At 42.2% G+C, this 15,367-nt stretch overlaps 1 protein-coding gene across 3 annotated transcripts in view; it reads right to left on the bottom strand.

Annotated features, from left to right (window-relative positions):
• Window positions 1-205: 205 nt before the first annotated feature.
• The window catches only part of DNAJC5B (DnaJ heat shock protein family (Hsp40) member C5 beta), a 94,128-nt gene continuing 78,966 nt past the window's right edge, over window positions 206-15,367 (bottom strand). For all 3 annotated transcript variants that reach the window (XM_043880080.1, XM_043880079.1, XM_043880078.1), the window contains 2 exons: window positions 11,762-11,933; window positions 206-538 (listed from right to left, as the gene is read on the bottom strand). In XM_043880080.1, the coding sequence (XP_043736015.1) occupies window positions 444-538; window positions 11,762-11,933 (267 nt within the window). In that variant the 3' untranslated portion in view covers window positions 206-443. The remainder of the gene's footprint in view (window positions 539-11,761; window positions 11,934-15,367) is intronic.

Genomic DNA, 15,367 nt, shown 5'->3' with positions numbered 1-15,367 from the left:
AAATTCCTCCTAAATTCTCATGTATGTTTTGCTGATGATATTTAAAGGCAGATGTTAATACTGCATTTAGTTAAATATATGATAAATGGCTTTGGTTTCAGAATACAACTTTAGTCTATGAGGACTGAGGTCTGGCTCATATAAAGGGAAGGCTCAAAAAGCCTGTCCAGTGCCACTGTCTAACCTCAGGCAAGGAGCATAAAACAACTCTTCAGGCCTTTATTCATCAAAATGGAATGTGTGTTTCCATTAGGAATTCTATTCAAAGAGTGAATCTGCATACTGAGAAAATTATGTAGCAGTCATCTTTCCTTAACCTAAAGATAAAATACAAATGTTGAAAAGTTCACAGCATTTCATGTCCCCTCCCCTCCCCCAACAAGACCACCTGGAGACATGGCTGAACCAAGAGGAGGTACTGTGGACCCTCAGTGGGCTCAATATTAAGAGTCTGTACAATAACTTCGAGGTTCTTCTCTGATTAGCTGTGTTTTCTCATTTGCATTTGTGGGCTGGAGAACAACTGGGAAGTCCATATCTAAAAATAAACAAAGAAAACCAATAAGCATCCTCTTAGCCTGTTATGTCTCCTTTAATGGGGGCAAGTGGTAGATATTTTTGTGGAAGTGATGATTGGCAAGCCAATTCAATTCCTGAAATATTGAGGATCCTACCTTTTAAAGGCCTTCAAAAGGAAGGATTTATATTGTCTTTGTTCATTTAAGTTCTATCAGTTATAAAAATTTAAAACCAAAGCACTAAACGCAACTTTCACTTCAAGGCCATTTTCTAAAACCAGTGAACTTGAGCTTTAGTTTTTACCATTTTGTGGGCATGAGGACAGGGCCACCACCCATGTCATATAGACTACATGTAAGTCTACATGAAAAGTAATTCCTAGAGTTGTGCAGGGGACAATTGCAAATATGGCCCTGGCTGGGAGAGAGGTCAAAACCCAGAGCTTGCTTAGGTGAGGAGTCTAATAGGAAGTTGTCCACAAAAGTAAAAGTGAAGTGTTAGTTGCTCAGTTGTGTCCGACTCTGCGATCCCATGGACTGTAGCTCACCAGGCTCCTCTGTCCATGGGATTTTCCAGGCAAGAGTACTGGAGTGGGTTGCCATTTCCTACTCCAGGGGATCTTTCCAACCCAGGGATCAGATCCAGGTCTCCTGCCTTGGCAGGTGGCTTCTTTACTCTCTGGGTCAACAGGGAAGCCACAAGTCCACAGAAAGCTAGTATCCTGAATGATTATATGGTGTCTAAGTCACCATACTCCTGAATCTGCAAGGAAATCTGCTGGTCTTGAGTTTTTGTGAAGCAGGGAAGAGCCTTTTTAAAAATGATTATTGACAACTCAATGAGCACACAATTTGGCAGGCCAAACTTATAATACCTTTGTGTTCCAAGAAAGCTCAAGCTGAAAATTTAGTTTAAAATGGTCCAGTGCAAACGCGCTGAGCAGAAGTGAATGACCCCAACCTTCAACCCAAGCCTTAAAGCATCCCCCACAAATTGCAAGAAATAAACTCATAGTTAAAACAAGTAGGAGAGATAAGGGGAAAGAGAAGGAGAGAGACTGAGAGAAGGGGGGGAGAGTGAGTGGAAGTTGGAAATAGAAACAGTGAACACTGGGTAAGAGCCAGTAGAAACAACGAAAGGCTCAATCAGACCCCGAAAGGCTTCAAATCCTGCACTGACACTTCAAACTCATATGTGTTGTATGTCAAGTAAACATCTCAGTAATGCTGAGATTTAAAAAGGAAAATGATCACAAATGATTTAAGATAGCAGTTACCTCTGAAGAGGGAACAGCAAGCAAAGAAAGGTAATGGCAATAATCAGGTCATAATATTAGCTTGTATATGCTGGATAAGTAGAAACAATAACAGATGAAATAGTTAAGTAAATTACCCCCCAAATCTCTACCAGTAACTAACAGAGTTGGGGCTTGAAATGGGACTGTCTGATTCAAAGCCCTTTCCTATCTCAACCACTAACAGTGTACCGTTCTCAAGGTAACTGGCATGAAGGCCGATGATCAACTTTCCCATTTCCCCACACTTGTGAATATTGATGCTTTGTGGTATCCTCTGCTCCTTGCCTCATGGGTGAATTTGCAGGAAACAAAGAACCTTCTCCTTTTCTGAAGAAAGGGTCAACTACTTTCTGTAGTCAACTCTTGGTTGACTACTCTCCTCTACTACAGATATTTTTTAACTGAAGTGAGATTCACATAACATAAAATTAACCATTTTAATGTGAACAAGTTAGTACATTCATAATATACTAAATATATAATTCACTGCTTCTATCTAGTTGCAAAACAGTTCCCCCAAAGGAAACCCAGTACATATTAGGCAGTTGTTACCTGTTCCTCCTCACCCCTACCCCCACAACCCAGGCCCTGGCAACCGCCAATATGCTTTCTGCCTCTATGAATTTACCTATCTGGATATTTCATGTAGTTGGGGTTATACTGTATTTGTCCTTTTGCATCTGGCTTCTTTCACTTAGCATAATGTTTCTGGGTTCATTCACCCTATAGTATTTTTCAATACTTCATTCCTTTTTAAGGTTGAATGATATTTCACCTCCAAGTTTGATCCCTGGGTTGGGAAGATCCCCTGGAAACGGGAATGGCTACCCACTCCAGTATTCTTGCCTGGAGAATTCCATGGACAGAGGAGCCTGGTGGGCTACAGTTCATGGGGTCCCAAAGAGTCAGACATGACTGAGCGACTGATACCACCTTTTTGCTTTTCTTCCCCAGAACTTTCTGGGTTTTCTCTCAACTCCCTCTCCCCTCTTCTTAGTTAAATCCTACAGCTCTTGCTCTTGTCTAGCAAACTCTGCAGGATTCCAGCTGTTTTCTGCCTATCACATTTCGCTTTGATGGTATGAACCCTTGTCTGGATGTAGCCCAGTTTGGGGTTATTTGCAAATGTGATCTCTGCATAGCTTCTACTTCATTCTATTTCTTGATAAAACTCTGCAATAGAACAGCCTAATATGACTATCCCCGCCTTGCCCAGCATCTAGAGCTCCATTTACCCTCTTGTCCACAAGATACAGGGAGACTGTGTGCCAGACACTGGGCCAGTATCAAGATTCCTCCCTTCTGGGACTTCCTTGGTGGTCCAGTAGCTAAGAATCCACCTTCCATTGCAGGGGATGCGGGAAACTAAGATCCCACTTGCCTGGGGGCAACTAAGCCTGCGTGCTGCAACTACAAGACCCACAGCCAAATAAATAAATAGATTTTTAAAATAAAATACTTAAAAAAAAAAAAAGGATTCCTCTCTTCTAGGATTCTCCATCCCCATCATCTCCTACCCCTTAACTCCTCCTCCTCCTTGAAGTTTTCAGCTGTAAGTGTCGCTCCCTCTGGGAAGCGGTCCTCACCTGCATCCAGGTCAGACCCCTAGTGTTCAGTGTCACAGCCCCCGCGCTTCTCCTCTGGCAGACTTACTGTACCTCTAAGTTAACTAGCTCCTTGTGTGATTATTTCTTTATTGTTTGTCTTCCCATCTCCTCTGCTAGACTGTCAGGTCTAAGACCACAGGGAAGGCATGTTTCTTTGCTCTAGCCCCTAGCAAAAAGTGCTCAATAAATGTTTGTGGTTGAAAGACTATCTTGATAAACCTGTCAAGTAAGTTTGCTCACTGAACCTTAGCAGGCAAAGTTTGAAGAAGCCTTGGGTCCACTTTGAACTGCTTCTAGGGCAGTATTCTGCACTGACTCACTTGTCCTGCTTGTCCCAGGCCCGGACCTCAGTGATGCTTACTTGATATTTTCATAGAGAAAGTGAAAGTGTCAGCTGCTCAGTCGTGTCCTACTCTTTGCAACCCCGTGGACTATAGTCAGCCAGGCTCCTGTGTTCATGGGATTCTCCAGGCAAGAACTGGAGTGGGTAGCCATTCCCTCTCCAGGGATCTTCCTGACCCAGGGATCGAACCTGGGTCTTCCTTGTTGCAGGCAGAGGCTTTATCAGCAATGGGCTTTGGACTAGTTACCACAGTTATTTTCCAAAAATTATTTTTAGAAATCAGATCCTTTGGATTGGGGGGTGGTTAGGAAGGGGATTGAGATTGAGTGGGATTGGTGAAAAGAGGAAGGATGAATTTAATCTCTTCCTTGGTGCCCTTTTACTGGGCAGTAAAGTGCGATGAATGCTGAATAGTAAATGTAATAAATGTCTCAATATCTTGGCTGAGAGTGAGTCTAATTACAAGCCATATGGCCTCTTTAGCTCAGTGGCTGTGAATTTATTTGGGCTTCATCCAGGTGACTGGCAGGAGCAGCTAAGCAGTCAATAGATTTTTCTCTGCACTGACTCTCACGTTTTTAGATCCAAGGTCAGCACACTATAACATCTTCTCCCTTAAATACCTTATTCCCTTGCCTTCAAAAAAAAAAAAATAGGGAAATGATTCCACAAGGAAATTTTAGGGTTTTAATTGGTCGTTTTCGGACCAGTGCTTGGGAAAAAAAAAAAAAACAACTGAATTTATCTTTGGTATTTTTGGTTCTCTTTGCCAGGGTATTTAGCGATGCTAGGTTTCCATTTATGCTCTTATTTCTATACCTCCTTCCTCTCTTCTTTCCTTCCTTTCTCTTTCTCTCTCTCTGTCTCTGTCTGTCTGTCTGTCTCTCTCTCTCTCACACACACACACGCAGGCCTAGGGAAAGGTGTTCTGTCTCAGGATGGTCTCCGCAGCCCTCTTGGCTGGTAGAATTTTGACTTCATTGTATCCTTCATCTAACAGAGGAGTATAGGGTCTAGATGAGCTTGTTTTACATAAAGTGCTCAAAATTTCACAAAATAGAACTTCTAATTTGTGATATCCATTACCTTTATCTTTCAAGCTTTAAATTTTCCAGGACAAAAGGGAGGGATGGGCAACCCACCAAGATACTGTCTCTCTTCTCTTTGCTTCTAGTTGACTGATAAGAATAATAGAATTTCCCTGTGTTCCTAGAAACCCACTGGGATTTTATTTTTATTTTGAGAAAGAGATGGGACTCAGTCTACAAGTTCTAAAGTTTGCAGAGACTATTGAAGATGCCACTCTTTTGAACTTCCTTGCTTTATTTCTTAAGGGTAGAAGTTGGGTTACACCCTTTTGCATGGATGAAACACAATAACCCAAGTAAATCTCTCCTCTTTACTAGCAAATGCCACCCTATACCACTACCCTTGACCAGAAACTGTGGTGTATGTTTTTGTGGTTTGTAGTAACTCTGTATAATTACTGCTAGTCATACTGGCATAGGAGTGGCCTTAGAGATAACTTCTGTAACTCAACATCCGAATTTAATTGCTTAAGAGACTTGAAGATCCACACCAGACATGGTGTCACACTCTATGAATGTATCCAATGTGCTCTGACCCTGGAAGCTTTGGGTGATGGAGGGGCAACAGGGTTTCAAATGTGTATTCAAACTTGGTCTGTAGAAAAATTCTTCCAAATTTTACATCTTAAATATGAAATAAGTTGAATAGGAGTTTTCTTAAATTTGACAACATCCCTAAAAAGTTAGAAAACATTATCAATAATGAGATGTAAAATTGAAATTTTTCTAATCTACCAATAATGAAAAACAAATTTTGAACAAACATGCTAGAGGAAAGACAATTATTTTTCTATTGCCCCTACAGTAAATGATGTTAATGAAATTGCTATTAAATAAAGAGGCAGTGAAAGATTTACCCAGAAAGTATAGCAGGGAGTATTATAAAGGTATGCTAGGCAGTTAAACTATTGCTATTTTTCAAAATTTGTGACATTTAAGATGTTTATGAGTTTTTAAGGCTTGCTATTTTTTTGTAATTTCTTTTTTTCATGATAAATACTTGCTTCAGATCTAATTTTGTATTTGTAATTTTTGTTTTTTCTCCAAAAGGACTGTACAGATTGTGTTAAGTTTCTGGCCCTCAAAAACCTAGAATAATTGTGCATTAAAATATTTCAGAATAAGATAGAGCTTTTCCTTTTGGTTAAGGCTTAAGGTAACACAGTCAAATGGGTTCATGAAAAGGTCTGTAATCTGACCTTTTCAATGGAATTGGTAGCTCTGGAGTATCAGAACCGAGAACAGTGACTGACACATAAATTCATCACCAACAGCTCTGTAGGAAGGAAACCTGGGTGGAATTTGGCACTGAGAATGTGTTTCTGTTCCAGAAAGGAAATCTACAGAGAAGGTCTGCTGAAATGACTGGGTGGAGCTTTTGTCTAATTTAAAAAGGAAAGACTCTGTGGCTCTTCAGACAAGAGTGAAACACTGGATTTGTGATATCTAGATTGAATTCACCTAGTTCTGGTTTCCACGCTATACAGGAAAAGATGAGGATGACACACTGGCTGACAATGACAGTGCTCTGTGTCCCTGCTCCTTCCTGTTCTCTGCCACTGATGGACTGGGCTGACGGATATTATAGGAGATCCCAGTGACCCCTGGCATGACCTGATGTCAGTTTTCAGTTCTTTTCAGTCGCTCAGTTGTGTCCAAATCTTTACAACCCCATGGACTGTGGCATGCCAGTCTTCCCTGTCCATCACCTACTCCTGGAGCTTACTCAAACTCATGTCCATTGAGTCGGTGATACCATCCAACCATCTCATCCTCTGTCATCCCCTTCTCCTGCCTTCAATCTTTCCCAGCATCAGGGTCTTTTCCAAGGAGTCAGTTCTTCCCATCAGGTGGCCAAAGTATTGGAGTTTAAGCTTCAGCATCAGTCCTTCCAATGAACACCCAGGACTGATCTCCTTTAGGATGAACTAGTCTAATCTCCTTGCAGTCCAAGGGACTCTCATGAGTCTTCTCCACCACTATAGTTCAAAAGCATCAATTCTTCAGTGCTCAGCTTTCTTTATGGTCCAACTCTCACATCCATACATGACTACTGGAAAAACCATAGCTTTGACTAGATGGACCTTTGTTGGCAAAGTAATGTCTCTGCTTTTTAATATGCTGTCTAGGTTGGTCATAGCTTTTCTTCCAAGGAGCAAGCATCTTTTAATTTCATGGCTGCAGTCATCACCATCTGCAGTGATTTTGGAGCCCAAGAAAATAAAGTCTCTCAACGTTTCCACTGTTCCCCCATCTATTTGCCATAAATTGATGGGACCAGATGCCATGATCTTAGTTTTCTGAATGCTGAGTTTTAAGCCAACTTTTTCACTCGCTCTTTCACTTTCATCAAGAGGCTCTTTAGTTCCTCTTTGCTTACCATAAGGGTGGTGTCATCTGCATATCTGAGGTTATTGATATTTCTCCCAGCTTTCTTAATTCCAGCTTGTGCATCATCCAGCCCAGCATTTCACATGATCTACTCTACGTATAAGTTAAATAAGCAGTGTGACAATAGCCTTGATGTACTCCTTTCCCAATTTGGAACCAGTCTGTTGTTCCATATCCAGTTCTAACTGTTGCTTCCTGGCCTGCATACAGGTTTCTCAGGAGGCAGGTCATGTGGTCTGGTATTCCCATCTCTTTAAGAATTTTCCACAGTTTGTTGTGATCCACATAGTCAAAGGCTTTGGCATAGTCAATAAAGCAGAAATAGATGTTTTTCTGGAACTCTCTTGCTTTTTTGATGATCTAACAGATGTCGGCAATTTGATCTCTAGTTCCTCTGCCTTTTATAAATCCAGCTTGAGCATCTGGAAGTTCACAGTTCACATACTGTTGAAGCCTGGCTTGGAGAATTTTGATCACTGCTTTGCTAGCATGTGAGATGAGTGTGGTAGTCTGAGCATTCTTTGGGATTGCCTTTCTTTGGGATTGAAATGAAAACTCACCTTTCCCAGTCCTGTGGCCACTGCTGAGTTTTCCAAATTTGCTGACATATTGAGTGCAGCACTTTCACAGCATCATCTTTTAGGATTTGCAATAGCTCAACTGGAATTCCATCACCTCCGCTAGCTTTGTTCCTAAGGCCCACTTGACTTCACTCTCAAGGATGTCTGGCTCTAGATGAGTGATCACACCATCGTGGTAATCTGGGTCATGAAGATCTTTTTTGTACAGTTCTTCTGTGTATTCTTACCACCTCTTCTTAATATCTGCTGCTTTCTGTAAGGTCCATACCATTTCTGTCCTTTATTGAGCCCATCTTTGCATGAAATGTTCCCTTGGTATCTCTAGTTTTCTTGAAGAGATCTCTAGTCTTTCCCATTTTATTGTTTTCCTCTATTTCTCTGCACTGATCACTGAGGAAGGCTTTCTTATCTCTCCTTGCTATTCTTTGGAACTCTGCGTTCAGATAGGTATAGCTTTCATTTTCTCTTTTGCCTTTAGCTTCTCTTCTTTTCTCAGTTATTTGTAAGGCCTCCTCAGACAACAATTTTGCCTTTGTGCATTTCTTTTTCTTGGGGATGGTCTTGGTCACTGCCTCCTGTACAATGTCATGAACCTCTGTCCATAGTTCCTCAGGCATTCTGTCTATCAGATCTAATCCCTTGAATCTATTTCTCACTTCCACACTATAATCATAAGGGATTTGATTTAGGTCATACCTGAATGGTCTAGTGGTTTTTCCTACTTTCTTCAATTTAAGTCTGAATTTGGCAATAAGGAGTTCATGATATGAACCACAGTCAGCTCCCAGTCTTGTTTTTGCTGGCTATATAGAACTTCTCCATCTTTAGCTACAAAGAATATAATCAATCTGATTTCAGTATTGACCATCTGGTGATGTCCATGTGTAACGTCTTCTCTTGTTGTTGTTGGAAGAGGGTGTTTGCTATGACCAGAGCATTCTCTTGACAAAGTTCTGTCAGCCTTTTCCCTGCTTCGTTTTGTACTCCAAGGCCAAATTTGCCTGTTACTCCAGGTGTTACTTGACTTCCTACTTTTGCATTCCAGTCCCCTATGATGAAAAGGACATCTTTTTTGGGTGTTAGTTCTAGAAGGTCTTGTAGGTCTTCATAGAACCATTCAACTTCAGCTTCTTCAGCATTACTGGTCAGGGCATAGACTTAGATTACTGTGATATTGAATGGTTTGCCTTGGAAACGAACAGAGATCATTCTGTTGTTTTTGAGACTGCATCCAAGTACTGCATTTCAGACTCTTTCGCTGACTATGAGGGCTACTCCATTTCTTCTAAGGGATTCTTGCCCACAGTAGTAGACATAATGGTTGTCTGAGTTAAATTCACCCATTCCAGTTCATTTTAGTTTGCTGATTCCTAAAATGTCGATGTTCACTCTTGCCATCTCCTATTTGGCCACTTCCAATTTGCCTTGATTCATGGACCTAACATTCCAATGTTCCTATGCAACATTGTTCTTTATAGCATCGGAATTTACTTCCATCATTGGTCACAACTACAACTGGGTGTTTTTGTTTTGGCTCTGTCTCTTCTTTCTTTCCAGAGTTATTTCTCCACTGTTTTCCAGTAGCATGTTGGGTACCTACTGACCTGGGGAGTTCATCTTTCAGTGTCCTATCTTTTTGCCTTTTCATACTGTTCATGGGGTTCTCAAGGCAAGAATATGGAAGTGGTTTGCCATTCCCTTCTCCAGTGGACCACGTTTTGTCAGAACTTTCCACCATGACCCATCCGTCTTGGGTGGCCCTACATGTCATGGCTTATAGTTTCATTGAGTTAGACAAGGCTGTGGTCCATGTGATCAGTTTGGTTAGTTTTCTGTGATTATGGTTTTCATTCTGTTGGCCCTCTGATGGATAAGAGGCTTATGGAAACTTCCTGATGGGAGAGATTGACTATGGGGGAAACTGTGTCTTGTTCTGATGGGTGGGGTTATGCTCAGTAATTCTTTAATCCAATTTTCTGTTGATGGGCAGGGCTGAATGTCAGTTTATCTTCTTCCAAAGAGCAGATGTGAAAAATCATTGGTCTCATTAATCTTCATACCCATGGAGGATCTTAGGTTCCCTACCCAGAGATCGAACCTGTGTCCCATGCACTGGGAGCATGGAGTCTTAACCACTGGACCAGCAAGGAAGTCCACTGGGCTCATCATTCTTAAGCAAGTCACACCAAAGTTCCTGGCTCTTTCCTGAAGAAGAGTTTACACATATATATTTCTGTTTAACCTATTCGTGAGTAATATAGCTTGCTTACTCTTTTTTGGTATGTAGGCCCCATTAAATATGTGTCCTTTTGTATCCCAAATTAAGCAAAAGAAAGTTGTATTTCACCATGGGCCTACAATTTGGCCACAGGGGCAGTAATAAAAAATGGTAGGAGCAAACCCCATCTGCCACACTGGCTACCCACTGGTCCCTATAGGAAGGAGTCACAGCTGGCATAGACTTCCCTTCTGATATCCCAACCCTGAAATGGTCTGAGACCAAGCCAGGTTCACATGACTCCTTTAAGTTGGAGTCAGGGTGGGTAATAATTGGATATTACTTAGCATCACATTTGATAGGAAATTAAAAGTACCTCAGAACGTTTAAAACAGTCTCTGCTCTGTCTCATGTCATGGAATTTGTGCTTTACTGTCATCAAAAGAATCAGTCCACGGAAGTGCGTCCTGCATCTCTGTCTGAGTGCTTGCTCAGTTGTTTCAGTCATGTCTGATTCTTTGCAACCCCACGGACTGCAGCCCGCCAGGCTCTTCTGACCATGGAATTCTCCAGGCAAGAATACTGGAGTGGGTTGCCATGCCCTCCTCCAGGGATCACTGCCTAATTATCAAGTAATTCTTTTATTTCCAGGCTGCTCTGTGACTTAGTGATAAAGCCTGTTATCTAGAATAATGATCCATTCTGCAGGAGAAAATGACAGCGGCATATGACTGCAAGACAGAGAGGACAATGACAGGTTTGACTCCAGTTTGTTTAAACAAAGGCATTTCCCAGAGAGTATGGAGTATTCCTAATGTTGTGAATTCTAAGAGATTTTACCTTTCTTTACATTTTTTTGTTCAATGAGTGAACTTGAAGAATCAAGGAATATACCATGGCCATGCGTACACACTGATAAACACACAGAGGTGGTCTAGCAAACAGTCCCATTTGTAGGATGACATGCTTGATGCTGGTTCGAAGCTAGCTCTGAATGTGTGGATATGAAAGAACCCGAATTTCCAGGGAAGGCTACCCTCCACCAGTTTTACCCAAATGCATTTTTAAAGTAATCAAAAAGAAGAAAAGTCAAGGGTTGCTGACTTCTCTTGATGTCCATTCCCTTCTATTTGAATAGAGATCCTAACATAACAGGGCTTCCCTGATGGCTCAATGGTAAAGAATCTGCCTGTGACACAGGAGATATGGGTTTGACCCCTGGGTCAGGAAGATACCTTGAAGGAGGGCATGGCAACCCACTCCAGTATTCCTGCTTGGAGAATCCCATGGAAAGAGGAGCCTGGTGGCCTATAGTCCAAGCCAGACATGACTGAGCACAGCATGAACCTAAACTAACAGACTGAAGTGCTTTTCCTGGGATAAATATCTGCCTTGGCTGTCCTACCCCTGGGATTCCCACCCAGCCTCCCTGGATCCATGGTTCACTCTCTCATAATGAAACTATGAACCTTTGCTTTGTGATCAGCATATCTCATGACTTCTTTCAGTGTCAGTTTGTGCTTTTTTTCTGTGACTGGTAAAGATAAATTCCTCTTATCTTCCTCAAAACAGGTACCAAAGGAAAAAGTCTGTGGGATTCTTCCCCCAGTTTGTTCGTTGCATCTCTCTCACTTTGTCAATGACCATCACCATGGGACCTGGTGCTTGGCCAGGCACGTGAAGGGACACCCACTACTCTATTCTCGTCTCACTCCACCTTTTGCCATGTCTGTCTTGATCTGCTCCTCAAGATCCTCTGGAGACACGTAGAAGTCCTCTTCTGGCATCGATGACTTAGTCCAGCAGCGTCCACAGCAGCAGTTGCAACAGCAGCACAGACAGCAGCAAAAATAGCAGCCGGTCAAGAGGCCAATGATGACAAACAGAGTCTAGAGGAAAGAGAGGCAAAGCAAAACAGGGGTGAGGGGTACAGGGGTGTAAGAGATCCCAGAAATCAAGTGTTTTGCCCGTGTACCTCCAGAGACCTGGAGGCATCACAGTTCTCATCTCACAAACTGCATATTCACCCTCATTCCTTATTCCGTGGAGGACTATCTTTTCTGTTTCCTTGGAAACAAATTTCTCATAAAGTTTTGCCTAACGAGCCAGGAACAAGTGACTTGCAGTCAAAGTCATGAGGTATGACATTTTCTTCTTTATTCTTAAGTCACAGTGATCATTATTAAGAGCAGAGCAAACAAAACAAACCAGAAAACATACCCTGTACAGGTCAGATGAGCTGACCACGGGCACGAACCACTCTCACCAAAGAAGAGCCATGGATAGCCAGCCCTGCCGCCACGTTATTCTCTCAGTCACCAAGTCTTGCAGTCTCTCCGGGACCTTTGTCCCGCACCACCCCCCTCCACCCCCATCATCTGTATCCTGAGTGGTAGGGCTTTAGAACAGAGCCCCTTATCCTGAAAGGCTACCCACTCCAGTATTCTGGCCTGGAGAATTCCATGGACTGTATCGCCAATGGGGTTGCAAAAAGTCGGAAACAACTGAGTGACTTTCACTTTCCCTTATCTCTGCTCTGGACACTTCAGTAGCCTCAAAACTGACCTACCTGTGGCCACTCTTGCCTCTAACCCAGTCTGCACATTGCTGCTGGAATTTTCTGACATGCGTGTTCTTGTGAACCCATGCAGCAACTCTACTTGCCTTTTAGAAGAGGCTGGAGCTCCTTATTAGTGGTCATCTGGCCTCCCCCAGTGCCTCCCCTGCACCAGCATGGCTCCCCTTCCTGCCGGATTTGCCGTAGCTCTGCTCTCCCTGTGGACTCATCTGCCTGGACATCCCCTGCCCCACCCCCTAGTCATCTAACAGATAGCCACTCTGTGTGTAAGTTTATCTCAGCAATCCTCTCCAACATCTTTCCGGAAAGCTCACCTCCCCCAGAACAATTGCCCCTGGAGAAGGGCATGGCAAACCAGTCCAGTACTCTTGCCTGGAGAATCCCATGGACAGAGGAGCCTGGTGGGCTACATCCATGGGGTCGCAAAGAGTCAGACATGACCGAAGTGACTTAGCACTTATGCACCAGAACAGTTACTCCCTCCTTTGTGCCCCAACCACACTCCATACAAATGTCCACCATAGTCTTGTTTTGTTGACAAGACAAAACTTTTCAGTTATTCTGAAAAGTTTAAGACAGTGATCAGTTTATAATTCTGTCTCAGACCATGAGCCTCTTGAAGGCTAGAACTATATATTAGTCATCTTTCAATCCCTTCTCTACCTCCATGTTTAGTATTTGGCATGTGGTAGACAAGAAATACCTACTGAATGAATGAATGTATTGATTGATTATTGATTAGTAGATAAACAAATGATTTTTTTCCTCCTAGTGCACAACACCAGGATTTCCCCACAAGCATATAAAAAGTTTCCTCACTAAACTCACCATAGCTAAAGATTAAAAGATTACACTCTCCTAATCTAATCTGCAGTGAAAACAAGGCCACCTTTGTTAACTGAGCAAAATAAGTTTACGATTTTATTGAAAATATGGTATTTGAAATTGGAAGTGATTTCATACACCCTCACACCTACAGTTTTTTTGCTGTGAATTCTCTGCATTTTCATAGAGTTGTAAATTTCTTAAATTAGTCTGAAAAGTACAAAAAAGCTTCCTCCTCACCAACAGCCTCTAAGACCCCTCCTGTGCAGTGTTTTGGAGCTGTTTCCCCAACATGCTACCCCCTTCTTTACCTACTCTTGTCCTTTTTTGCTTTTCCTATTCCATTCCCAAGTTTTTTCTCCTCTCTGAAAATTTCCTTTAATACATGTTTTATTCTTTAGTTATTCCAGCTGGATTGCTTGCCTATTTCAGAAATAACCTTGCCTTATCCTCACAGAGCTTAGTGTAGTATAAGATACAAGTAGGTGTTCATTGTTTTTCAAATACACATTTTCAAATCGGTACACTGATTTATACATGTAGTGCGTACTTAAAACATGATCATCATGTGCTGGGGCACTCTGATGGATACTGTGCAATGAGGCTTTGGCACAAGCAGAAGGGAAGGTAGATTTTTTTGTAGCCTTATTTTTAAAGAACCACATCAGGAATTATTTTATGTATATCTCTTACACTGGTCTTCCCACGTGGTGCTAGTAGTAAAGAACCTGCCTGCCAAGGCAGGAGACATAAGCGATGGGGGTTCAGTCCCGGGGTTGGGGAGATTCCCCGGAGAAGGAAATGGTAACCCATTCCAGTATTCTTGCCTGGAGAATCCCATGGACAGAGGGGCCTGGCGGTTGCAAAAGGTTGGACAAGACTGAAGCAACTTAGCACATGTATCCTTACACTACTTAACAGCTTCTGCTTAGCTCTATGAATTTTGATCAATTTTGTCAACTTCTGGACAAGGGAATCAATTCTCCTTTTTATGCAGGTAGGCTCCAATATGCAATTGGGTACTAGTGTTTAATTATCTATAACTCTGGACATATCTTCCCATGGACATTATGTCATATCTGGATGTTAGGTTCCCAGGTAAGCCCACAAAAACCTGTATTTTACATAAACATTCAATCTATCATCATAAATGACATTGATAATATTTACATTCTCATTCCAAGTTCCACGTCCTCTTGGCAGAAATTTGTCTCCCTCCCAAGTCCTCAATAGTAAAGAAAGGGGGTTTCAGTGGAATTCTGAGGAATTCTGAGGATTGCAGAAGGCAAAGGAGGCTTTAGGCTGCAGACTTGCTCTCCCCATGACAGTGAAAGTGTTAGTCATTCAGTCATGTCTGACTCTTTGCGATCCCATGGACTGTAGCCTGTCAGGCCCCTCTATCCATGGGATTCTCCAGGCAAGAACACTGGAGTGGGTTGCCATGCCCTTCTCCAGGGGATCTTCCTGACCCAGAGATCAAACCCAGGTATCTTGCATTGCAGGCAAATTCTTGACTGTCTGAGCCACCAGGGGTATCCTCTATCATCCTGCATATGTACAACCACTCAATTTAGCAAGATTTATTTTTGTGGAAGAAGGTGGCAATCAGAGTACTACTGAGCATGACTCCTGACTCTGGAGATCTGCAGCTTCTTAAATGATTTGTTACAACTCATGTGGATTGAGTTGTAACATGTGATTTCATGTTACATGAGAGCTCATGTGATTTCACGAGATATATGAACCGTTAACTTACTATATGTACACGAACTGTCCAAAAAAAGCTGCCAATGGACTATATGTATGATTCAAATGTAAAAATACTATAATCATAAGATAAGGATATGAATATTTGTATGTGTGTGTGTGCTCAGTTGTGTCTGACTCTTTGTGGCCCCAAGGACTGTAGCCCACCAGGCT

This window comes from Cervus elaphus, chromosome 21 (genome assembly GCF_910594005.1).
Source record: "Cervus elaphus chromosome 21, mCerEla1.1, whole genome shotgun sequence".
In the NCBI taxonomy this organism is placed as follows: Eukaryota; Metazoa; Chordata; class Mammalia; order Artiodactyla; family Cervidae; genus Cervus; species Cervus elaphus.
Note: the sequence above shows the minus strand (reverse complement) of the source record. Positions and strands in the feature narration are given on the sequence as shown.